The 25465-nt window shown below is 39.3% G+C and overlaps 1 protein-coding gene across 38 annotated transcripts in view; it reads right to left on the bottom strand.

Annotated features, from left to right (window-relative positions):
- Positions 1-25465, bottom strand: part of BPTF (bromodomain PHD finger transcription factor) — a 132947-nt gene that overhangs the window by 16631 nt on the left and 90851 nt on the right. For 9 of the 38 annotated variants that reach the window (XM_086356849.1, XM_086356855.1, XM_086356850.1 and 6 more), the window contains 13 exons: positions 22230-22354; positions 21366-21494; positions 18806-18956; positions 17723-17846; positions 14587-14833; positions 14064-14225; positions 13695-13846; positions 12714-12822; positions 8279-8496; positions 5268-5490; positions 3605-4542; positions 1926-2008; positions 1381-1606 (listed from right to left, as the gene is read on the bottom strand). In XM_086356849.1, coding sequence (XP_086212975.1) covers positions 1381-1606; positions 1926-2008; positions 3605-4542; positions 5268-5490; positions 8279-8496; positions 12714-12822; positions 13695-13846; positions 14064-14225; positions 14587-14833; positions 17723-17846; positions 18806-18956; positions 21366-21494; positions 22230-22354 — 2887 coding nt within the window. The remainder of the gene's footprint in view (positions 1-1380; positions 1607-1925; positions 2009-3604; positions 4543-5267; positions 5491-8278; positions 8497-12713; positions 12823-13694; positions 13847-14063; positions 14226-14586; positions 14834-17722; positions 17847-18805; positions 18957-21365; positions 21495-22229; positions 22355-25465) is intronic. The other 29 variants (XM_086356861.1, XM_086356866.1, XM_086356875.1 and 26 more) reach the window with 7 other exon arrangements.

Genomic DNA, 25465 nt, shown 5'->3' with positions numbered 1-25465 from the left:
GCAATCATAAATGATATATATACAGGTAGATATAAAGGACCAACTGCATATCTTCACAATAAGAATAACAGCTTAAAAATAATTTTTAAAATATACTAGTACACATAAATTTGAAAGCTGTTCTTCAAAGGAAATCATCCTAGCAATAAATTCTATTAGTTAAAATAATGCTGAATATTTTAAGTACAATTTTTCTCCCTCATTAGATTAGCAATACACTGTCAGAAACAACACCATAACATGTGTTGTTATGTGTCAGAAACAACACCATAATATTGTACACTAGGGTATCTGCAGTAGAAACAGCATTTTTAAATGGCGGCATAGTATGCAGAACGCAGGAAAATGTTCAATATATGCTGTTTACAGTGTGATTTTGATTAAAATGGGTTTTATGTAAACACCTATATTACAAATAATATATATAAGATATATCCTGAAATTATTTTAAAATGGTAATCTTTGAGGGGGGATCACCACAGATTATTGGCTCTTTTATTTTTGTTTCCTCTGACAATGGTTGTGACACCTCGATATTCATCTAGTAGTGACTACCTTACTGAACTCGCTCTTAAATTCTAATAATTTTTCTTTGGGGTTTCAATATAATCATACCATACACAATAACAAATTTTATCTTCTGTTTTGCTTTTTTTTTTGCTTAACATGTTAGCTAGAATTTCCAGAGATGCTGAGTAATGATGGTGATTCTGGGAATTACCACCAGTTTCTGACTCAGTGCAAAGATCTCTAATGTCTCAGAGTTACGTGCAATGCTCATTGGTAGGATGACCTACTAATTTAATACATTTAATATTTCTCACTTTTCAAAATGTACAAGACATTTTTAGAGATGCTTTAGATAGCCTACTTCTCTTTTAAAAAAATGTTTAAATATGTATGAGTAATCTTTCATTTTTCAACAAATTCTCTAAGTATACAGAGGACTAGCCATGCCTGCAGGATCAGTTACAAGTCAAGGAAGAAATCTGGCCTTATTTAATGAACACACTTAATTCTTCCTTTAACCTTATTTCACCATTTCTCTGTCTACTTTTCTCATGAAACCTGGCAACTTTTGGCAAGACTATGTTGCAGACAGTAAGAACTACAGCCAAGAGGATCCTCAAATGTTTTAATCAAAAGTCTAATCAAACCTCTCCAAGTGTCTAGTTTAGAGATTACAATATACATGTATACATAAACATCTATCTTATTTTAAAAGACATGTTCCACTGATTACTACTTATTCTAGGAACAAAAATGTAAATTCTAGAAAACAAACTCAGATTTTAAGTTTAATCACAATTTCAAAGGGGAAAAAAGAGTAAAATCTGATGCTGAACACTGGACACGGGAGGATAGAAAATACTTTCTTACCTGCACTTCAATTTGTAGATCTTTGTCGAGCAGCGCTCTCTTTTTCAGTATTTCAGCTTTGAGCTGCTCTTTGTGCTTGAAGAGCAGGGCAGAGAGCTTGCTGGCATTCTGTTTGCTACGTTTCTGTTCCACACTCTCTTCTCGCTTCCGTTTTTTTGCTGCCTGTTTTTCTTCTTTATCTATCTTATCCAAAATATACTTCATCACCTGGTTACAGACAATCATTCTAGAGAGAAATACACAACCTATGTAATCCTGGGCATTTTATTCTGAAAGACTTAAGACATAATTTTTCTATGTCTCTATAGTTGATACTAACTTTCTGGGACTGGAGAGCTTCAAAGAGTGCTTCAAACCAGTCACAAGAATCTATTAGTACTGAGTGTTCTGATTTAATAAACTCCAGTCAGGATAAAACACAAACTCAGAACTCCCGTGCATGTGTGTGTGTGTGTGTGTGTGCGTGTTTGTTCATGCGCACACTTTGAGAGAAGAGACTAACGTACAGTGAGAGCCCGTGTAATGGTATAAACACTTCTCCCTACCTTTGATTCTCTTCTCTTTCTGCTGGAGTCATGGTCTTTTTCTGTTTTAAATGTTCTATTACAGCATTATGCTTCATCACCACCTTCAGGACAGAATAAAATCCAAAAATGCGTATTTTATAACGACTACAAGTTAGCACAGGGGTAACAACAGTAGAAACCTGAGCGTGTATATGTGTTTCCCAAAGAAACTAAGGATTTTATATCATAGTACAAATAAAATTAGAGCTACAGTATGCGCCAGGTGCTTACCATGTACTGGGCCCTGCACTGAGAGAAGCACTTGCCATTACCTCGTTCATTCACTGTAACAATGCTGAATGGTAAGGACATTTTTATAAATGAGATACTGAGATACAAAGAATTTACTAACTTGTCTGAGAGTAAAGAATGAATACAGTTGTAATTTTAACCCAGCTATCATCCTCCAATGATCATGTTTTGAATGTTATGTTCTCCTTCCCAGGCATTAAAGATCACCCCATTCCAGCCCATCCCCACCTTATACAGAAGTTAGCATAAAGAGAGACATTATAATTCTCAGTTCATGGCCCATACACTACTGAAAGCTGGAAAATAATGCACTTTAAAATACTGCAGATGACATTAATTTTATAAGAATATTACCATACATCTTCAAAATCCCTCTGCTGCTTAACGAGAGCTTCTAACAACAGTATTACAATCATTAAAGTTGCTAAGAGACTAGATCTTAAATTATTCCAATCACCAAAAAGAAATGAAATTATGTGACATGACAGAGGAGTTAATTATTGCCATGATGACAATCATAAGATACAATCTGTGTCAAATAAGTCACACACCTTAAATTTATACAATGCTACATGTCAAATATATTTTAATAAAAAATAAAAAGTGCTTCAACATACATGACCTAGTTTAATCATTACAATAGCCTTGCATGGCTGGAAAGAGAGTTTTAAGGAGGATAAAGCTCAGGGAAGGTGAGTGAGCTTCATGGACTGTAAATGGGAGACCCAGGAACTGGGTTCTCATGACTTGGGAACATTTGAAATCCACACAAACTCCTGACAAGTGCAGAGTACTGCAAGCTGTAGATGCAAAGAAAGCTTTCTCCAGTAATGTCGGATATTATTTATTATACATGAAACTTCAAGTAGAATAACTCTAGTTCATCTAAATTGCCTAACTTCACTACGAGGCTACTGCACAAGGTTGCTTTTTATTTCTGCTATGGAGTAATGGGACTTAACACTTCTTTTTTTAAAACAAAGCTATGACTGGAAATACAAGTGAGTTTAATCTGTCTGTAAAATCTGCTTAGTCTACACACAAACTAAGGAAGGACAACTGCGAATACCTTCAAACAAATCGCCATGATGCCTCAAGTGGCTTCAAAACTTAGTCAAACCTTCAAGTTTCAAAGATACTTAAACTTCCTATGTCCATTCTTCCCATCTTAGTTCTCCCAAAATACGGGTAGTTTTCACCGGTAAGTACTGGCTGTTTATACACAACAGAGTTCCAAACTGTAAGTCATGTGATACGTTTTGGTCAATGCAGTGCTGCTTCCAACTCGAAGCGACAATGACTTCTGTGTCTCGTTTACAGCAAGCTAACACAACCAAACACTACGTCTAATGCACAGCACAATCATTCAAGCTACTGAACATGCTGCTTTTACTTAATAACTTTACCTGTTTCTGAATGATTTCACTTTGATTAGAAGCTTGGAGGGTGTGTTCCCGCTTAATTTCTATCTGTTGCTGCTTCTTCTTTTGCTGCTGATCCCTGAGTTGCTGAACCCTCTGCAACTGCTCTTGCACACTGGCTGCCTGCACTGCGACCACATTCTGAATGTGGTGAGTCTGCACAGGGCTGCTCTGCTGAATCTGAACGGGTAACTGGAGTTTGATCTGCTGGGGCACACCACCTTGCTGAGCCTGTATCTGAGCCACAACCTGCGGCTGGATCTGGGAGAGAACCTGGACTTGTGGTGGCAGCTGCGGCACAGCCAGGACTTGGGGCTGAGGCTGCGGTACTTGGAGCGGAGGACGGGGCGGGGATGAAACAGCAACTTGACTTAACGTTTGTCCTGGTGAAAGAGTTTGAGTTGAAGACTGTACCTGGGGTTGTGACTGTGGCTGGCCCTGGGAAGGTGTCGGAAGAGATGTATGTGGCTGGATTGGAATCGGTTGGGAGGCTGGAGTCTGACCCTGGGCCTGCTGTCCGGGAGACACTTGGGATGGCGTCGATGGACGTACTCGAGTCTGTGGTGGGCTCTGGACGCGAGCAGGAGACTGTCCTTGGACATTGCTCTGAGGCGGACACTGTCCTGCAACCTGGGGTTTGGAGGACTGTGCTTGGGTGGGCTGTGCTTCAGGAGGGACATGGGAGGCCACAGTTGTTTGGGTCTGAACTTCAGGCTGAGTCTGAGTTTCAGGCTGAGCTGGGGATGGGGGCTGGGTTTGGGGCTGGGGCTGAGCTGAAGGCTGAGCTGAAGGTTGAGCGGGCTGCGCAGGCTGAGGCTGGGCTTCTGGAGGACTCACGCTCGACGGCGGAGCTGGAGGCAGGCTTTTGGCTGGCTGCACCTGTGTCGGGGATGATAATTTACTCTGTCTTTGTTCACTTGTACCTGTGAAAAGGCAAGAGCAAATACTTATGACTCTAGAACGTAAGACTGTAGTTTAAGAAGAATTTGAAGGGGATTTTCTAAAGGTGAGAATTCTACATTTCAGGACGGAGGACTGAGGCTTAGAAATGCTCCATCCAGAAATACTTTGGTCAGGACTCGCCTAAATCGGGGAACCCTCCCCATGTTCACGGCTGCCCACCACACATTTTGCGAAGTCTCCAGAGGGCTGGCTTCCAAAGCAAAGCGCAGTCTCTGGACATCAGTCTGGTCTTGTGGCCCAGGCTAAGCTACCCATATCCCTCTCCTATAGCATGGGGTCAGTGAACGACAGCACCTTGCAGGGGAGGCTCACAGAGTGCTCCGGTTTTGGAGCTCTCAGTCCTAGCTTATGAGCTGGACAGACCATCTGCCCGGCGAGCACGTCCGTGATTCACTCAGCAACTACAGGTCTGGGGCAGAGCAGGAGCGGGCACAGTCGCCACGGCACATTACTACTGTGCACCACCCCCTGCTTTCCTCATTTCCTAAAGGGGTGGAGGGGTGGCGACGGAGTCTGTCCGGGCAAGAGACCTGGTCGAGCTCTGGGGAGGCTGACCAGTCAGCTGTGGACGCTCATCAGCTTGGGGCACATCCTCCCAAGGTAAGCCCCAGTCCTCTTGCCTCCTTTGTCACCCAGCAACTTGTGACACCAACGAGCAGCACTTCTGACAACTCCCAAGTTCTACCTGCTGCTGTAGTAGAGACGGTGGTGGTGGTGCTGCTGGTGGTGGCAGCTGTGGTTGCCAGTGGGGTGAAGAGGAATCGCTGAACGGTACCATTTGGCATTGCAGCTTGCATCAGCTGCTGTCCTGGACCCGGAAGTATAGTCACCCCTTGAGGTATCAACTGCAACTGCCCAGTAGTCTGACCTTGTCCTTGAATCACTACTGTCAAACCTTGATTGCCACCCTACAGAAAAAAACACCTAACATGTAAAGAGCATTCAAAAAGTGTCAATCTGGAAGTATACTGTTTTTATGTTGAAAAGATCCTTTAAAATAATGGAACTATGTATTTGAATGTCTATGGAATAGTACCAAGATAAATACAGGTAAGCTAGAAGAACAGTATTTATTTTAAAAGACTGATGGTATTAGTGGAAAAAACATGAATTAACAGTCCAGAGTTCCAGTCCAAGTTCTACACATGGAAAGCCAGGAATTTGTCTATGAGTAACACCACTTACCTGGATCTAAGTCTCCCAGTCTCCAAAATAAGAGCATTGAAGTGACTAAGGTCTCCACAAAATTCTGAGTTTAAATCACCTTATTTATATTCATATTATTTTATAACGTTCAAAGCATCTTCATACATACTTTAGACATGCTTTACTTGATTCTCACAATAGACTTGTGACTTTGTGGAGTAAGGAGAGAAAATATTACTACACTCTTCCTACCAATTAGGAAACTCAAGTTAGTAAGTTCAAGTCCCTTGCCTACAATTAGAGAGCAAGTCCAAGGTGAGACACAGTGAGAAGCCCAGGTCTCCTATCAGTTTTTACACTACGTACCAAACGATCTATGGAGTGTGCGCATGCTGAAGCACAGCAAGCTTAGCGTTCTACACGTGGGATGCAAACACCACGTGAGGAAGGTCACTAATGTCCGAGTCATCACCAAAATGGGGACCAGGAACTAACAGCTCCATGTGTACTGCCACTTCTGTCCAGGACTTACTAATCCTCAACCACCAGGAGCATGAGGGAGAATTAGAAAGCAAACGTGTTGACCAATCCACCCCAAATCTCCCACAGTCAAAACTGACGCTACAAAGTTCACTTATTAAGCTCCAAGCACTTTCACTCAGGAGCCCTGTATTCACTCTTGCTTTTCTAAAACACTTCCTGTGTGCACAGTCAAAACTACATAAAACACAAAGCATAGTTTAAAGAATTATGAAGTGAAGATCTACAAACCCAGCATTCAGGTCATCATCGCCGGTACCCAAGAAGCTCTGCATGGGACCTGCTTTGATCTTAATCTCCTTCCTTTTGCCCTAGAGGGAAGCACTGACTTCGCGGATACCGTACCTGCATTTCATCGTGTTGTGACCACTGAGGTGTATACAGATCTCTACGGGGCCACAGGCTCATGGCTTCAGGAGCACCATTATTTACAAAGAATATGAAGGGTGCCCTTAGGTGCCCCCTCCAGGAAGGCAATGCAGCAGCCCCCTAACTCTGCACAATGTAGCTAGTTCTGCCTGTTTCTGAATCTCAGGCAAGTAGATCATAATGTATGTTTGTTTGTTACTTGTTCTTTATTTAGCTCAACAATGTAGTTCTACATTGCGGTAGTTTGTTCATTTCAGCTGCTGTAGGAAGGCATCACCACTTTACTGATCTAATCGATGGCTGCTGTGTATATTCGTGTCCATTATTCTGGTGCTCAGATGAACAAGAGCCTTTCGAGAGAACATACCTAGGAGGGCACCTACTGTGACCTGAGGCATGCTGAGTCTTCAACTTTGCTAGAAAGTATTAAGGAATTTTCCAAGGTGGCCAAACCAATTTACATTATTATCAGTTGTATATGAGAGTTCATTCTACTCCATGTTTTTGCTTTTCTTGATTTTGTCTGACATTTTACTTTATACCAATCTCTTAATATATGGTTTTAATACACATTTCCCTCATTACTAACAAAGTTCAGCAGTTTTTTGGATTTGTGGACTTTTAAGAGTTCCTCTATTCTCATCAAGTGTGTCTATTCTTATTTTCTACCACGTTATCTGGATTTTTTCCCGTCTTAATCTGTAGTAGTAGCTCTTCATTTCTGGAGAAGGGTCCTTGGCTGGCGACATGTATACCTTCCCCTCACTCTTTTCACTCTTTCATGTTTGATGGACTAAAGTTCTTACTTCTAATGTTGTTGAATTTATAAATCTTTTCCTTTATGGTGAGTATTTTCTGTCTTTAAGAAAGCCTTTCCTACCTTCTAACAAGTACTATAGTCTTATCTTTCACAGCCAGGACTTTAATCTTCCTGGAGCTGAGTTTATGAGTGAGGTTGTGGTCCAAGCCAGGACCTTTTATTGAAAAGTCTGTCCTTTAATGACCCACACTGCCATCCAAGTCATATATCAAGTGCCCACATACACATCTGGGTCCTCGTCCACTGTTCTGTGCCGGCTGGTCTACCTATCCTTGTGTCTGAACCTTACTGTATTAACTAGTGAAGGACTATAATTTAAAGTCTTTATATCAGGTTACTACATAGGGCAAATCCTCCTTTTCTTCAAAAGTGTTAAAGAGTTATTCTGGATCCTTTGAACTTCCATATAAATTTTTTAAAAATCAGCTTGTCAAACTTTAAAACCTCTCTCTCAGGATTTTGACGGCAACCACATTCACCCTATGGGTCACTACTGGAAGAACTGAGAGTAACACTGGGTGTTGCAAGAAAACAGCTTAATGTGCTCAAAATTTATTTTTCCCAAGCAAATTCGTTAACTAATACAATTTTGGTGGTTCAATGTGTTATCCACCTTGCTATTATAGCACACAATCTCAGCATTCTGGACAGTTGGGTATCACATCCTGCCTTTAAAAAGTACTTTTCTTTGACTTTAGGAAGCAGCCATTTCTTAAAACAAGTACATTTTTAAACCTCTGAAAATAAGTCCATGTTTTAAAACTTACAGCAGATATAAATAAGGTCACTTCTAAAGTGAAAAGGGAAGTCATATTACTTACGTGGCCCTGTGTTAACTGAGTGAGCTGAGCCATGGTAAGTTTCACCTGTCCTTGCTGGGGACGAGGGGGCTGTGAGGTTGAAGGCTGCAGATTCGCAGTGGATGTTCCTGAAGATAACCCTTTCTGTGCAGGTGTGGAGGAAACGGTACTAGGGGCAGAGATCGCAGTGGAGACAGGCTGCCCTCTGATGATCTGTGTCACCACCTGCTGAGGAGCACCTATGTAAACAGGGAAACATTAGAGTGCTTTTGTGCCCGGAGTGGTCCTCTGAGTTGAGATTTATCTTTCAACACTTCGCATGAATGTATTTTCTCAATTTTCAAAAAGACTTATGGGATGCCGACAGACAGATGCCTTTAGTCACATACCCATACCCAAAGGACCCACCCGGCTGTCAATGAGTCAGTTTTCACTCAGCTCACTGACAACCTCTCTCCCATTCCTGCTCTCCGTAGAAGAGTTCAAAAAACAAACAAACAAACAATGCTCTTCCTGTGACTCTAAAGCCAAAATGATAATAGGGAAGATGGAGGAGAATATGTAAAAAATGCCATTAGGCAGTCTTTCCTTAGGAATACAAATTAAAAATAACACATAATTAACTAATGTAATTTTTAAATAAAACACATATAATCTGGAATATTCTGGGCCAATTATATTTATAAATGAGCTTTTCTTACAGCTACTTGCCAGTCTGGGAGAACCAAGAGGGCAAGGACCCCTATATCCTCAATATTACAGCAATGTGCTTAACTACTGCTTTCATATTTACTGTTCAATAACTATCTATAGAATGAATGAAGTTTAATTGAAATAGCTCTATCATCTTCTTTAAAAACTGTTTCTCATTTAACCTGATAAAACTGGAAAAAAAAAATCAGATGGTAATTTTTGGTAGCTAGTTTTATACTTACAAAGTCTGAATTCATTATTCATTAGTAAATAACATCGTATTTCTCAAGTTTTATGTTCGCATCCTGTTTGTCCTTTTGTGTCTACATATATATTTCTGTGTATATTTCTTTTAATGATTTGTGGTTAATATTACTGCATTATATATAAAATTATATCTATTTTGACCCTTAGAACACTTTCCCCTTTTCTTTTTTTTAAATAACACCATGGTGAAATCCCTGCTTATACATTTTTTTGTGTTTCTAATTATTTCCTTAGATTGAACTCCTCCCAAAGATTCTGTGTTCACAGTATGCACACAATACTAAATTGAATTTTAGAAAGGTTATACTCACTCATACTCCCCCCACCACTGGGTACTCATTTCATTGAACCTTTGCCAGCCCCATCACTAAAGTGACATATTCCAGCCATCAGAAACAGTATGACAGCATTGCAGTGCCTGTGATTCTTCAGCTGGGCTAGTTTTCTCTGGTAGCATGCTCCTGAATTCTGGTGGCTTATAAATATGCTTTAAAAATTGGCAGGATAAGTTTTCTTTCTTTTCTCTTTCTTCTAAACTGTTCTTGGTTACTGTCATCCATTTATTCATAAAGATGAATTGAAAAATAGTATAGTGTATGTAGACAAGCGCCTGAATTTACGAACTTCTGGCCCCCAACACTATGTTCTTGTACTGAAGTTCAAGGAACAGTTCGTGGAAAGTTATTTCATCATCTTGTATTGATACAATGTCATCATAATCACAGATGAATAAAAGGGTTTGGACTGACTGATTATATGATGTAATTCAGATGATCCCCAATATGTACGTGTTAATTTATTTTTAGATTATCATTGAAATGAAAATTCAAAAATTAAAACACTTTTTATTCCATCTTGGGAATGTACAACTTTGGGAAAGGCTAGCGAGCATGGTGGTAGGAATAAGGATATGCTGACCAGCACACACTCAGACACAGACACACACAGACACACACACACACTGCACACATCCACTCTCCCTCCATCTCCCTGACCACAGGGATATGCTGACCTGCACATACTCAGACACACACACACAGAGCACACATCCACTCTCCCTCCATCTCTCTGACCACAACTCCAAAGACTCTTCACTGGGCCCCCCAGCCCCACTGGCCACCTTGCTTTTCAAACAACACACCAGACACACTTATATATATTCACATATGCAAGTCTACTATCACTTATCATCTATAAACTTTTCTTCATCTTTACATGAGTTTTATCTTCCCTTTAAGTTAGCTGCCTGACAGCTATTTTTAAACACAAATAGATATTAAATTTCATCAATTGTCATTGTAGTATTAACTGAAATAACAAACCATACTTTCTTCTCTGGGATAAATTTTGCTTAAGCATTAGGGGATTGCTGTTTCAAAAAAATACCAAGCCATGTTTTATACTAGAATTATGCTAAATCTGTAAAATGAATGGGGGAAAAAAAAAAAATCAAACCCACCCCCTGCTCTTATGCCCTGAAACTATTTCTTATAAGAAAGATATTGTTTTCCAACCATTTTAGAGAATTTTACCTATAAACCCATGAGGTCTAGAATTCTTTTTTGTAGGTAGTAGTATGGCAACTTTCCAAATTTCTTCCCTTGATATGAGTCATTAAGACTTGAAATTTAGGGGCTTCCCTGGTGGTCCAGCGGCTTCCAATGCTTCCACTGCAGGAAGGCGTGGGTTTGATCCCTGGTCAGGAGACTAAGATCCCACATACCATGTGGCATGGCCAAAACAATTTTTTAAAAAAGACTAGGAATTTATAAACATAGTATATAACTATGCCTTGTTATTCAAAAAGATTTAGTTCACTCTATTGTTACGGCACTTTCTCATTCCTACTTTTAGTAAACTAGCATTTTGTTTCCTTTTGTCAAGATCAGACTTGCAAAGGAAAAGAGTTTAATATTTGCCTCTTTTGCCTTATAATCATTATTACTTGTATTTATTTTACTTCCTCCTATTTTCATTTAAGACTCGTTTTATATATTTTTCTAACTTCTGATTAAGGTTTAATATGGGTTTTTGAGTCTGTTTTGTTCACCAACATGTTTCAACTGCCTAGAGTAGGTGCTCAAATATTTGTTGAATCAATGAATTTGCCTCTCAGTTCAGCTTTGCAGCCTGGCTTAATTGCTATTTGATAATCCATTTGTTGGAGAAGGCAACGGCACCCCACTCCGGTACTCTTGCCTGGAAAATCCCATGGATGGAGGAGCCTGGTAGGCTGCAGTCCATGGGGTCGCTAGGAGTCGGACACGACTGAGCGACTTCACGTTCACTTTTCACTTTCATGCATAGGAGAAGGAAATGGCAACCCACTCCAGTATTCTTGCCTGGAGAATCCCAGGGACGGGGGAGCCTGGTGGGCTGCCGTCTATGGGGTCGCACAGAGTCGGACACGACTGAAGCGACTTAGCAGCAGTAGCAGCAGCAATCTGTTTGTAATGACACATTTTCTTTAACATAAAAGTTACTTTTGAAAACATACGTTTTTAAATTCCAAGCAAATAAAAGTTATTAGTATAATACCTTAGTATTAATTTCTAGATTCACTACAAAAAACGTAGCCTATACATATTCTACTTTTTGGAATTCATCAATGTTTTACCTATGGCTCCTTTTAAGACCATTTTCATAGGAACAGCTCATAAATATTTGCAACTAATGCGTATTCCTAAAGGTACAAAATTGATATAGTCTGGTTCTGGTCTATTATGCTTCTGCTAATCCTTCCTTGATTTCAAATAGCTTTTGCTTGATATACGTCAATGACATCTTATTTAAAGATACAAGATTACATCTTCACTGCAATCTTTAGCTTTAAGCCAAAATAAAGAAAACGACCCTCTGTGTCCTGGTTTTTTTTTTTTTTTTTAATTTTGAATTTGACTTTGTTCAGTATTAATAGGATTATCGATGTCTTCTCTCTGCCCCCCCCTCCTTTTTTTGTCCTTTATTTCATGTATCCTTAACCATCTTTTTTTTTTTTAAACCTTTTGTGGTAATCTGCTTTTAGGTATATTCTCATAAAGGTTTTTCCACTAAGTCTTTATTGGCTTCAACTTTTAATATGGGAGCTTTAACATTTACATTAAAAAAGGCAGGGATTGCCTTTGTAATTTTGTCTCATGCTTTCCATTTAAATGCTTCTTAGCCACTTCCTTGATTTTATCTATCCTTTACCACACAGACAGATTTCTTTGCTCATTCTCTTTATGCCAGTGATTTCAATGTATATATCCCATTAACTAGAGGTCTGAAGAACATTTTAAACAAGCATACTTGAATCTGCTTTTCTCTTATTGACAATGCCAGAAATGAAATAAAATCGATGGGGACATCCCATGATAAATCAGAAATTTAGTATGCTCTGAAATCTTAATTCATATTGGTATTTTCTAATATGTGGAGTGCCAAATACAGAATATTATAGATTTCCTACACTGGCTATTTAGATGTAAATGATAACGCTGGGGTGGATGAATACCTGGCTGTACCATCACAGGTGTTCGAATAATTGCCTTTCCTAGTGTTGACTGCTGGAGTGGAGTTCTAATCACCGTCATACCAGGGCGGATCTGAGGCCCTGTGATGACCTACAAATGACACAAAGGACAAGGAATTAAATGTTTTTAAAAGACTAGAGCATGATGGACTCAGGAACAGAGATCTTTAAACGTTCTATATTGATAAACATGTCTATAGAAATGACAGACACTCTTGGACATTACATATTAAATTATATGAAGCATCAGAATACAGACAGACTTTTGAGGGGAGAAAATATAATTCAAATCAGATCATACGACACTCCTCATCACTGATACCAAGAATAGCCTACAGACTAAAAGAAAAGAACAAGACCCAGGAAAGCTTGCTCTATAACCACCACAGTTGCTCATAGGAAAACGAGGAGTCCTATTTTCCCTGAGCTCCAATCTTTATCTGTAACCCAGAGAACACAGGAGCAAGATCGGAAGCCAAAAGCACTTTCATACGGAGCATATTACTTTCAGTGTTAGGTTTAGAACGTTCTCAGGTCTGCAAAACATTAAGCCTTTTTCATAATACTAGTGCCAAAGAAATGGTCTATCTCATACGTATGCGTCTCAGCTGATAGACTAGTTTCAGGGCTGTGGAGTGTATTTTTCACTCTACTTCTTAGTTGAACATTCTCCTGGGTGATCCAGTGTTCCCTACTGTTTTCAATTAATAAATATTTTTGTAAAATCCTGGAAAAGCAATCTTTATGAGTCACAAACTGTTCTAATGTGGTATTAACAAAATATTAAAAATGAACAGTTCACTAGAAATATAACTAACAGATTTTTTAAAAAAACCAATACTTCGTCACAGATAAAGTAAAAGGCAAAGAACAATTAGGAGCTGGATTAATCCTGGAGGAGGCCATTCTAAACTCCAACCAATGTGGTTATTAACATCAAATAAACCTGTAAAGGACTCTTACCTGGGAAGTGGTTGTGGTTCCTCCAGAGCCTGAGGTATTGGGCCTAATGGTGACTGTTGCTGTCCTGGGCTGGAATGAAGTAAAGGTTTGCTGACTTGTACCTGTACTTGATGGAATGATACCCAGGACTTTCTGCTGTACTTGAACAACGCCTTGAAAAAAAAGATGAAGAAGTCATTAATAACTGCTTCTTTAGTAACACCTCAGGTACTGCTTGGTTTTTGAGGAGAAACTAGGTGTGGCGGGGGGTTTTAGTGGGCTACATAAAATGTGAGAGCCGAAGACTGAAATCAGTGAAAAGGAAATGAAAAATAATGGCAACAGCATGATCTGGCAAATGTGAGTGAAAACTCTCCACATTTCCCTTACCTCCTTGTGTTGCTGGCACATTTACAGCGACAATCTTGCTGTTTGCAGGAAGTGGAAGTTTGGTAATTACTTTTCCTGCCATAGTGACTGGATTGCCTGTAATTTGGAACGTCTGACCTGTGCTGGCAATGGTTGTAGCAGATGTGGCAGCTGTGCTGGTGGCTAATGGGGTATAAGACATTTGATAAGCTTCAGATTTAAAATAACCAGCAACGCAGTGACTTCTAGGAAGGCACCAATGCATGAAATGTGGCTCATTTTTGTATTTTTAAGAAAAGCATTCCACTCCACTCAAAGTAAGTGAACCATGTAAATGTTGAAAGTGAAATAATGTAAGAGAGGAGTTTTGCTAATGTAATATTAGGAACATTATCTGTAACAAACCTACTGTTACAGTTGGTTTGCTCAACCGGCTGCTGAAGAAAAAGAATTTTCTAAAGAAAAGTTTCATTTCAGTAGGTAAAGGACTGAAATTTCTTTTTCTTGAATGAAAGCAATCTTTTATTTAACCACAGGTGTGTACCTGAATTTGACTGGCCTTGCTTAACCCAGGTGGCAAAGGTTTGATGAAAGTTCTTGTTCTGCTGGAATGTTACTGTAGCGGGAGACCCGACTTTAGTCGTTAGTACCATTTTAGTTCCAGTTGTAACCGAGCCACTTATGGGGGCCACCATGACTTTCTGTGCTGGAGAGATGGTACTAGTCGTGCTGTTTGTCGGGGAAGTAGTAGAAGCTGCAATCACTGTAGGCTTCTGTTGTTCCAATCGTTTCTAGAAAAGTCAGGGAGAGAAATCATGAACAAAAATCATTTCAAATAAAAACGCCATTCTGTAAGAAGTCTGGTCACAATTCCTTCTAATCTAAGAAATTGCACCAAACTTCTATAAATATTCTACTTCTAAAAATGGGCTCATATAAACTCACACCTGAATTTAATTTCTTGAGGAAGGCAATACTTTTATGACTCTAAATTACATAAACTTTATTAAAAGTAGCTTTTCACAACAAAAATTTGAAATGATCATGTTTTCCCAGTCCGTGCAAAGCTCCAAGCTTTCAGACTGAAAACACAAGAGACATGGGTGATCTTACTAGACACAAGGATATCGTGTGACTCAGTGGTGGAGTTTAGAACAGACAGCAAATGATGGGCCTGTAAAAGGATTTAATTTTATCATGATGATCATTTATCCAATAATAAAGAATGAGTCAATTTTTTTTGGGGGGGTGGGGGGCCTTTTCCATGTGACACACAGAATCTTAATTCCCTGACCAGGGATCAAACCCAAGTTCCCTGCAGTGGAAGAATGGAGTCTTAAACACTGAACCATTAGGGAAATCCCCAAGAACAGGTCAATATTTAAATATCACTATTCAAGTTGGCAAACCTGCAATCAAGCAAGCTGAAAATTATAAACGATTTTTCTAGACTTATAATCTTCAGATCAAGTATTTTTACATAAAAATCCTTAAGGGTATTTTATACAGAATGGTATAATCTGATCTTTCAGACCATAGGGTTATCAAAGACAATGTTTCTTTCCCCATAGATTGCTGCCTTTTCCTGACAGCATACTGACACGACAGCTTATGTTTACACATGTGAAAACTACAGATGGCATGGACTACAAACCTGGTGGGAGACCCTTTACCTTCATTATCCTATTTAATGCCTGGATCTTTAAATTATGATTTAAAGATGAGGAAACTGAGGCTCAGTTCGTAAAACTAGTCTAAGGTCAGACAGCTAGTATATGGTGGCGCTGACTGGCACGCAAAGATCAAATTTCAATGAAGTATTTCCTGCCATCAAAAACAGCTCAGCAAAGACAGCACACCCAGTCTTTTTACTGTTACTTTTGTACATGTCCTGTATGCCTGAAAATAAAGGGAGCTATTTTACATAATTTCTCATTTCTCAGAAGAAAAGGAGTTTAGTTTTGGATTCTTGGAAATCTCATCTGACTAAATTAGTTATTTTTTATTTTAAAAAAGGAGACCAAACACCTCCCCCTAAACACATAGCTATTTTCTGGGTCTATGCCTTTAAATATTGGAAATGTACACTATGGGAAATATAGCCAATATTTCGTAATAACTATAAATGAAGTATAACTTTTTAAAATTACATAAAAAATTACAAGGGTAAAAGAAATCATAGATTTGATATGTCCACAGAATCTGCTGGGTTTGTACACATATTCAAAAAGGCAAGTCTGTCATTAAATTCTAGCTGTCATTATTGCCTAATTTTTGCATGAAAGAAAAAAAGTTAAGATCATCTTCACTGCTAAATTTGAAAAGCATATTAAAATGAAGACTGGCCTGTTTCAAGAAAGATTCTGAATAAAGATTTTGAAGTAATGTATAAATTAATTATATCCTGCTCTGTTCAATTAAGCTATATCCAGGATGTATGTCTATCACCTCAGAAGCTGACACACATGGGAGAAACAGAGACAACAATGCTCCTGGGGGACTTACAGGGGAAATAAATCAAGTTCAGGTTCTGACTTTCAATTGCCAGAGAAAAGTTCGTTATCAAATGATAGAAACTGACTCCCTGCCCACCCCAACCACCAAAGCAAAACCTCAGGTTACATCGTAGGGATGACAAAAGACATCCATAAAAGGGAAAACAAAACAGCTAGCCAGTCTTTCCATAAGTGGACAGACACACATGACAAGATCCAAGTGTTGTTATCTCAAACTGTGATCTAAGTAAAGATGACCCATAGTAAGCCACAGTAAAAGATATACAAGAACTTGAAAAATGTTTTATAAAATATGAGGGACAAGGTAAAATGTAAGCAAATGAAGAATCTGATTTTGTATGTAATTTTTAATTTAGTTTTGTGTCACTAAGTTAATGGTATCTATTTTATCTATATCCTGAAAATGTATATATTCAAGTTTGGCTAAAAGCTTTTATAGTATCTTCTTAACAATAATTATCAACAATAATTAACAACAATCTTCTTAACAGTAATTATCTTTTACGTGGGTCCCTAAGTTGTCAGGCACAATTTGCTTTTTCATAGGCTACAGAGATTTTACAGATCAAAATTTTGCAGGGAAAAATTGTCCTTAGAAGCTACTCATCAGGACTTTCCTAATGGTCCAGTGGTTAAGGCTCTGTGCTTCCACATGGAACTCTGCTCAATGTTATGTGGCAGCCTGGATGGGAGAGGGATTTGGGGGAGAATGGAAACATGTATACGTACAGCTGAGTCCCTTCGCTGTTCACCTGAAACTACCATAAAACTGTCAATCGGGCATACCCCAATACAAAATAAAAAGTTAAAAAAAAAAAAAAAGACTCTGCTTCCACTGAAAGAGGTGAGGGTTCAACCCCTGGTTGGAAAACTAAGATCCTGTCACACGACACGACACAGCCAGGAAAAAAAAAAAGAAACTACTCATTGAAATACAACAAAGAAGAGCTTAGACTTCAGTGTTCTTCAAATATGTACACTTTCTGCAAAAGCACAGCTTGGTATATCCACAGAATTACTTTCAAGTACTGAAATTAAGATACATGTGTGAGATACACGTAAAAACAAAACCACACAAACATATAATTACTGTGCTTTTAGCGTGCATGAATTTGGCTAAAAATGTCAATTCGTTGCCAGGTGGGACAGTACCAACTCCCCCACCTGCTGGGCAGCCAATCGCTGCTGTTTGAGGTGAGCCTCCATTTGGGCCTTGAAGTCCTCTGCCTTCTTCTGTTCACTAACCTTAGCCTGTTGCTCAACTGCTTGTGCCTTTTCTTTCTCCACTCTGCAGGGAAAGAAAGGAGGAATTTGTCAGAAACTACAGGCATACCTCAGAGATATTGTGGGTTTGGTTCCAGACCACCGCAATTACATAAATATAGCAGTAAAGTGAGTCACACGAATTTTTTTGATTTCCCAGTGCATATAAGTGATATTTACACTATTACTGTAGCCTATTAAGTGTGCAAAAGCATCACGTCTAAAAAAACGTACATACCTTAATTTAAAAAATACTTTGCTGTTAAAAAATGCTAATAATCACCTGAGCCTTCGGTGAGTACAGTGGTTAACGTCCAAGATCACTGGTGGGGAGTGGGGAGGGGGTGGGAGTAAGGTTCAGGAGAGGGGAAATGTATGTATACTTATGGCTGATTCGTGCTGTGGCAGGGCAGAAACCAACACAACGCTGTAAAGCAATTACCCTTCAACTAAAAAAGAAGATCACCGATCACAGATTATTATAAGAAATTATATAATAATGAAAAATTTCGAAGTATTGTTAAGAATTACCAAAACGTGACACAGAGACACAAAGTAAACAAATGGCGTCAGGGAAACGGTGCCCACAGACTTGCTCAAGGGAGGGTGGCTACAAACCTTCAGTACGTAAAAAGAAAGAACAAACAAAAAAAGCAGTTATCTGCAAAGTGCAAGAAAATGAGCAGGCCTGTATCCTATCAGGCATCTGGAATCTAATATTAGGTGAAATCTGGCTAAATGTCATAAAAGTATAAAATTATCTCAATTTAAAAATAAAACATTAAATCAAGGTACTTCGCAACTGACAAGTGGATGATAACTCATAAAAATCAGGAAGAGGCCCTTAATAAACTACACATAGCTAGAGAATCAAAATGTGGATCAAAATTAGGACATACTGAATAAACTATTCAAGAATTCATTCTTGAATTCTGAAGTGACAGAAATGTTCAATATCTGATCACATGTAAGCCATTTCCTTACCTTTCAGCAAATGCCCTGATCTCCCATAATTCCAGCTCTTCCTCTGCCACCCAGGTTTCGATAATAACAGGGCCAGTTTGCTTGGGCGTTTCTGGTCTCTTTGGCCGCAGCGCACTTGATCGAAGGCCTTTCCTCTGAGGTGTAGGTGTTTCTTTGGAAAAGAAACCAGAGTATTCTAAGCAATATAGCTTCTAAAATTATAGTACTTCTGGCATCTTCTCTTATATGAAAAGCAAGGATTGGCAAAGTTTTCTTAAAGGGACAGATGGTAAATACTTTAGACTATGCAGGCCAGATGGTCTCTGTTACAACTTCTCAACACTGCCTTTGTATCATAAAAAGAGCCAAAAACAACATACATGTAAGCGAGTAAGTGTGGCTGTGTTCCAATCAAACTTTACTAACAAAAGCAGATGGTGGGTCAAAGCTTATGGGCCGTCGTTTGCTGGCCGCTGATATAAAAGTCCTATGAGCCTTTACCCAGCCTGTTCCCTCTGCCTGGACACTATTCCTAGCTCCCTTCATCCTCCTTTGACTGCTGCTTAATCATCCTTCAGACCACAGCATGGATACCACCTTCCTTCAAGAAGCACGGCATTCTCCTCCCAGGTGGGCTGTGGGGGTCTCTGACATGTGCAGCCCTGGCAATCTGTATTTCCCTATCACGGCACCGAGAAGAGGGACTGGAGAGTTGCTAATGGAAAGGAGGGATTGGAAACTATTAAGAATAGATATAATTTCCAATGATAAAGATTTTAAAAATGAAAAGTAAGGATAGACAAGCACTGAACCGTCCCATATGTTGAGGAAAAAGAGAAGCAGCAGAATCACAGGCAAGCAACAGAAGGAAACTGAAACAGCAGCGGGAGCTGGGCTGTACGAAGTGAAAAAGAAGAGTGATCTCAGAAGACTGGCAGTGCTTTGCGTGGACGGCTGAGGTTGAGACTGGCCAGGAGCACGTTCTTCCATCTGCGTGCCTCTGCCCGTCAGTGCTCCAGGACGGCCCTGCTTTAATTCTACTAGTATTCCATCATCTTCTAGGACAGGTACCCGCCTCGTTGGTACTCTTTTCAAAAAAGTCATTCCTTGACACTGAAACATGTAAAATATCATGTGGGAAACGAGTTGCCAGTCCGGGTTCGATGCGCGGTGCTGGATGCTTGGGGCTGGTGCACTGGGACGACCCAGAGGGATGGTATGGGGAGGGAGGAGGGAGGAGGGTTCAGGATGGGGAACACATGTGTACCTGTGGCGGATTCATTTTGATGTTTGGCAGAACTAATGCAGTTATGTGGAGTTTGAAAATAAAATAAAATTAAAAAAAAAACAAAAAAAAACAACAAAAAAGTCATTCCTATTTATTCACCAAGATGAGCTTTTGAGTTAATTCAATCAAGCTTCAAAAAATTAAATTTATACATGTGGGGACAATTAACTTCTATAAAATAGTAAGCTTCTACCTATAGACAGCATTTTCTTTTTACACATTTCTTAACAGATTTTTCCCTAAGCACTTTTACTATATATATAAAATAAAATTATTGACTTCTGTCTAATTATAGATCTTGAATCTGGACACCTTACTGCACTCTTTTTAGTATTAATAGTTTTGATTTTCAAGTATAGTACTATCATACCTTTTGCTTCCTTGAGAATAGGGCTGGATCCCATTCTTCTACATAACTGCCACCTAGTACCTATCATGTAGCTGTCCGTGTTTCTTTAGTAACTCTTTAGGCCTGTTAGGTTATTTCTATACTGAGCACTTATGTACGACACAAGAGCTTGAACCCTTGAGTCCACACATCTTCACTGACCACTTACATGTCAGATCCTGCAGCAGGCTCCAGGACTACACCCAGACAGACTTGAAGGCTTGAATCTTGGAGCTGATGGTCTGGTGTCAACCACTGCCCCACATCTTAATTATAAGAGGTATCTGTACCTTCCTCTGCTGGGCACTGTTGATTGTGGACATCACAGTGCCCAGGGGAATCTTGCTATGTTTATTATTTAAACATCATTTTAAAAATGAAACTGTCTGTGATGAAAAAGTATTGCTTTCAAAAGTTGAATGAAGGGTTAAACCGACACTGCAGGGCAGAAACGGAGACTCTGACATAGAGAACAGAATTATGGACACCGTTGGGGAAGGAGAGGGTGGGATGAACTAAGAGAGTTGCACTGAAATATTTACACTATCATGTGTAAAACAGACAGCTAATGGCAAGTCGCTGTGTAGCACAGGGAGCTCAGCCTGATGCTTTGTGACAACCTAGAGGGGTGGGATGGAGTGGGAGGGAGGGTCAAGAGGGAGGGGATGTGTGTATACCTATGTCTGATTCATGCTGACATACAGCAGAAACCAACACAACACTGTAAAGCAATCATCCTCTAACTAAAAATAAATTTTTGTTAAAAAGGCATTTTAAGGTGCCTCCCACAAGTATCTACAGACGATGAACTATTAAACAGTTAAAGAAATAATTATAATCAAATTTCAATTCATAAAAGGTAAGGATAACAGGTGAATAATAATAGAATTCTTTCTACTCCTTACCTTTTGGTGCTTCTGGAACTCCAATGGGGCAAATGATTTTCCTGATACAATATTCAGATCGAATGCCATAAGGACCAACATCTCGCCTCTTAATTATTTCTGTCGTTGTGATTTCAGTTTCTGATGTTTCTATGGCAATTTGATTCACACAGTATTAATAACCACCCAAAATATTCAAAGAATAAAAAAGTACAACATCTGGTGCTTTAAAAAAGACACACATGGACTAAACCTCTGGAAACATTTGCTTAATGAAGAGCTGCAGCGCCATCACCAGAGTGTCCTCCTCACTGAAAATTTCTAAACTGAGCAAAATGCTGTTTGGGGACAGCTTCGTTCCTGGTGGTAAAATTCAGTCAAAATAATAAAAACCCTAGGAAAGCAGCAGCAAGCACAGGGTTCCAGGAGTCCCAGTGTATGGTATAAGAAATAACTTCTAAAACTTCACAATGGCTCACACATTAGTGATTCATCTTATAATCTAAACCCTTCCCCTACCCCCAAGATTTTATAGCATATGCTGCCAAACTTTACCAAAGCTGTGTTTTTAAAATGGGCTTCCCAGGTGGCTCAGGGGTAAAGTGCTGGCCAATGCAGGAGATGCAGGCTTCATCCCTGGGTTGGGAATATACCCTGGAGAAGGAAATGGCAACCCACTCCAGTATTCTTGCCTGGGAAATCCCATGGAGAGGAGAGCCTTGTGGGCTATCGTCCATGGGGTCACAAAGAGCTGGACACTGAGCAAACTGAGCACATTTAAAAATACTAGCACTACCTTTTAATAAATAACAGATACGCTTACAAGGAACTATCAAAGAGATTTTTCTCTTTTAAACTTAAGTTAGAAAATAAGAAACCCCTTACCTGTCCGTGTGGTCCCTCCTCCTGGAGGAGCCTTAGCTGCCATGTCATCCCATCTCAGACTTGCCCACAGTAACCGCAACATAAGACTCACTCCAGCTAAGGACTTCACAGTCTGAAGTCTATACCTGAAAGAAAAACCCAGAAAAACCATGTATGTATATAAACACACATACACACACTGTATTAAACGGAAGGACTGCCTTTTGTCCTCATTGTGACTTCAATATTTATAATATGGCTTTGTAAATGCTTTGGTTATTACGTGTCCCTTAAGAAAAGAACTTTTTTATTCCCAGGCATGACATGCATCTAACAAGTTAAAAAGGGGCTGTAGTCACCTCAAATGCCATATAAATTTGTAAAACAAGAACATTTCATTGTAAGACTGATATGGAAATAATTTATACAGATTTTATAAATTTAGCCTAGTTCTAAAATATGTGTTAGAAAAATTATGAGAGAAAATAAATATGAAGAAATAAATAATGTTAGCAGTGTGATAAGTGATCTGAAGGATAAAATCTTAACTGACTGATTTTTGCTGAAACAAATCTAAAAATGTTTAATTTTCTCAAAAAGCAAAACAAAAACAAAGAAGATCTCATAAATTCAACAAGAGCTTTCCAGATGGACCAAAATTTTGTATTCAAATGGTGGTTCTGCAAAACATGGAACTACTGGACGGTAAATACTGCTAAAACTAGTATCACTTTATCAACATTAGTATAGTTTTGGAATTCTTTGATACAATGAATAATAAAATAAAAGGACATTACTGTATTAATTACTAGTCAGAAGACAAGGGAATCTCTGTGTTCAGGTTCCTCCTAAGCACTATATACAAAGTTATCGAACATTTTAGATATTATTTTAAAAATAATATTAAAAATGCATTCCAGAATGAATTTACAACTGCAATGAGTATCATGTCTTAAAAACAGTATATTGTAAAGTAGCTCTAGGCTGTCAATTCTCTATTAGCGGTTTTGAATCATTAGGTATTTAACTGACATTTCCACATACTGAAATGAATACACTGACTGTACTGTAGAGAAGAACTATGAAACAAAATTAATTTCCTCCTCTAATGGAGGTTCAGGTAAATCTTAAAACAATTTGTATTTGAAAAGCAATGCTTTCCATTCTTAATGTTAGAAAAATGAACAATGTGAGAAAAAAAAGCTCTAGCCAAAAAGTTGCTGCTACTTCTTAACTTCCCTTTTCCACCTATAGTACTATTATTTTCTTCCCTGTACTACCAGCGTGTGAGCCCTCTGACTTGTACAGACAGCTCTTAAATTAGAGGGCAAATGTTAAGAAGCATAGGGTAGGCGAGGGGGAGGTGTCACTTTCGGACCACACCCCTACAGAGATGCCTAGGGAACTTCAGACTCACGGGAGCAATCAGATATTTATTTGGAGGTTTTTCTCTTTCTCTTTCTTCCTCCTCTGCTCACTCTCAACAAACAATTTGAAAGTATCTCTGGTTTTACAATGGAAACACCACCAGGTGGGGAACACATCCATGCGTTAGAGCCTGCTCATTCATTTATTCATCCAAAAAGCACTTGAGTGTCATCTATGTGTTCAAATAAGTAAAAGGAGCTGGGGACACAGATGAATTTTAATCTCTTCCTACATCCTCAGGAGCTGTTAACAGAGGAAAGCACAAGGAAGCGGTTATCGGATTTGGCTCAGGGATGGGGATGAGAGCTTTGCTAGAGTCTCAAAGACAAGGGTGTGGGGGCAGCTGACCAAAGGCAACGGGGCACACACGTGCTTAGGAGGAAGGTGCATGAGGGCTCACACTTCTTCCTAGAAACCACATCTGGTGTGCTAGGACTGGAGGGAAGGGGTGTGGAGGTGTAGCAAGAGATGGAGCTGGCATGAGAGAGGAAGGCAGAAGCCAGAATGTGCTACACCAAACAGAAGAATTAAAGGACATCAGAGACCATCTCTAAGGAGATCTCTAAAATGTACACAGCTCTGCACAGGTTGTAAAGGGACGTACAGGTGACAAACACTCTCCCCTTCCCAGCCCTGCGGTAGTTAACACGTCCTCTTGATTTTTATTTTAAAAGCTTTTTGGCCGCACTGTGCAGCATGTGGGATCTTAGTTCCCTGACCAGGGATGGAACCTGCACTGCAAATGGGCAGCCTTAACCACTGACCCACCAGGAAGTCCCAACACACCTGCCTGCTCAGCTTAGTCAGAATAATCACAGGATAGATCTGTGTTTTAGAAGGATCCTTCTAATAGCACTATGGGGTCAAAGTGATCATGATACACAGAATAAGGGCCTGGGGAAAAGAGAGTACGGGAATGGACAGTGTAGAGGGAAAAAAAAAAGGCCCTAATGAGTCAATGAGACAAGTTTCACTTTTTCAATGTTGCTCAGCCTTAACATTAAATTTAATAAAGACCAAACATGTGTGCCTTTGGCACTCTTAGCTCCTACTCTAAGCATCAGACATATTTTTATTCAAGTGTGAGTAGAAAAATGCGTTTCACATGCATGGTTTTTATAGCAATATATATATATATTTTTAAATGCATTCTGAAGTCAAAAATAATTACAGTTTTACCCATGCCTCCGTTAGGTAGAAGGGTTTATGGTTCTCTCAACCTCAGCAAATTAAGACATTAGCATATATCTGAAGGCAATACCTGTTTCAAATGTATAGGAAGGTATTTCCATCTCATTTCTCATTGAAAAATGAGAAATGAACTAAACAGACACAAACTGTGCCCCCAGTGCATATTAAAACATAACAGTACAAGGCTTCTGACACCCAGCCATGCAGAGAAGGGCCCTGGGCAACATGGGAACAGAACTGGCTCAGAGAACAGTGCTTCCCAGTCAAGCCTACCTTCCATTTCAGAATAGAAAGGAGCAGAAAGGTGGGCCTCCACAAGTGCCAGGTCACTTTAATTAAAGTATTTGTACACAGTAACTTTTCCAGTGGGAAAGAAGTTACCTGCAGGACAGTCAAGGATACATTTGGGGACCGCTCTCAATGAAGAAAGCAGAAAAGTGCAGAGTAATCCTACAAATCCATGAACTGTAATGAAGAGTTCCTTGATTCCCTGCAGGATTCTGCAAATCCTTCATTGCAGGCCCTGCAGAGAAATTGTACTTTTCAGCTGTCTCTATTGAATGTGTAATGGAGTGATGATATTTAATTCAAATCAAAAGATGAGTTATTAAAAAACTTGGTCAAACCAACTATGGTCA

This window comes from Bos grunniens, chromosome 19 (genome assembly GCF_055505025.1).
Source record: "Bos grunniens cultivar Pamir isolate PY7600 chromosome 19, Bosgru_T2T1.0, whole genome shotgun sequence".
Taxonomy (NCBI): Eukaryota; Metazoa; Chordata; class Mammalia; order Artiodactyla; family Bovidae; genus Bos; species Bos grunniens.
The sequence above is the reverse complement of the archived record's forward strand: the minus strand, read 5'-3'. Positions and strand labels throughout refer to the sequence as shown.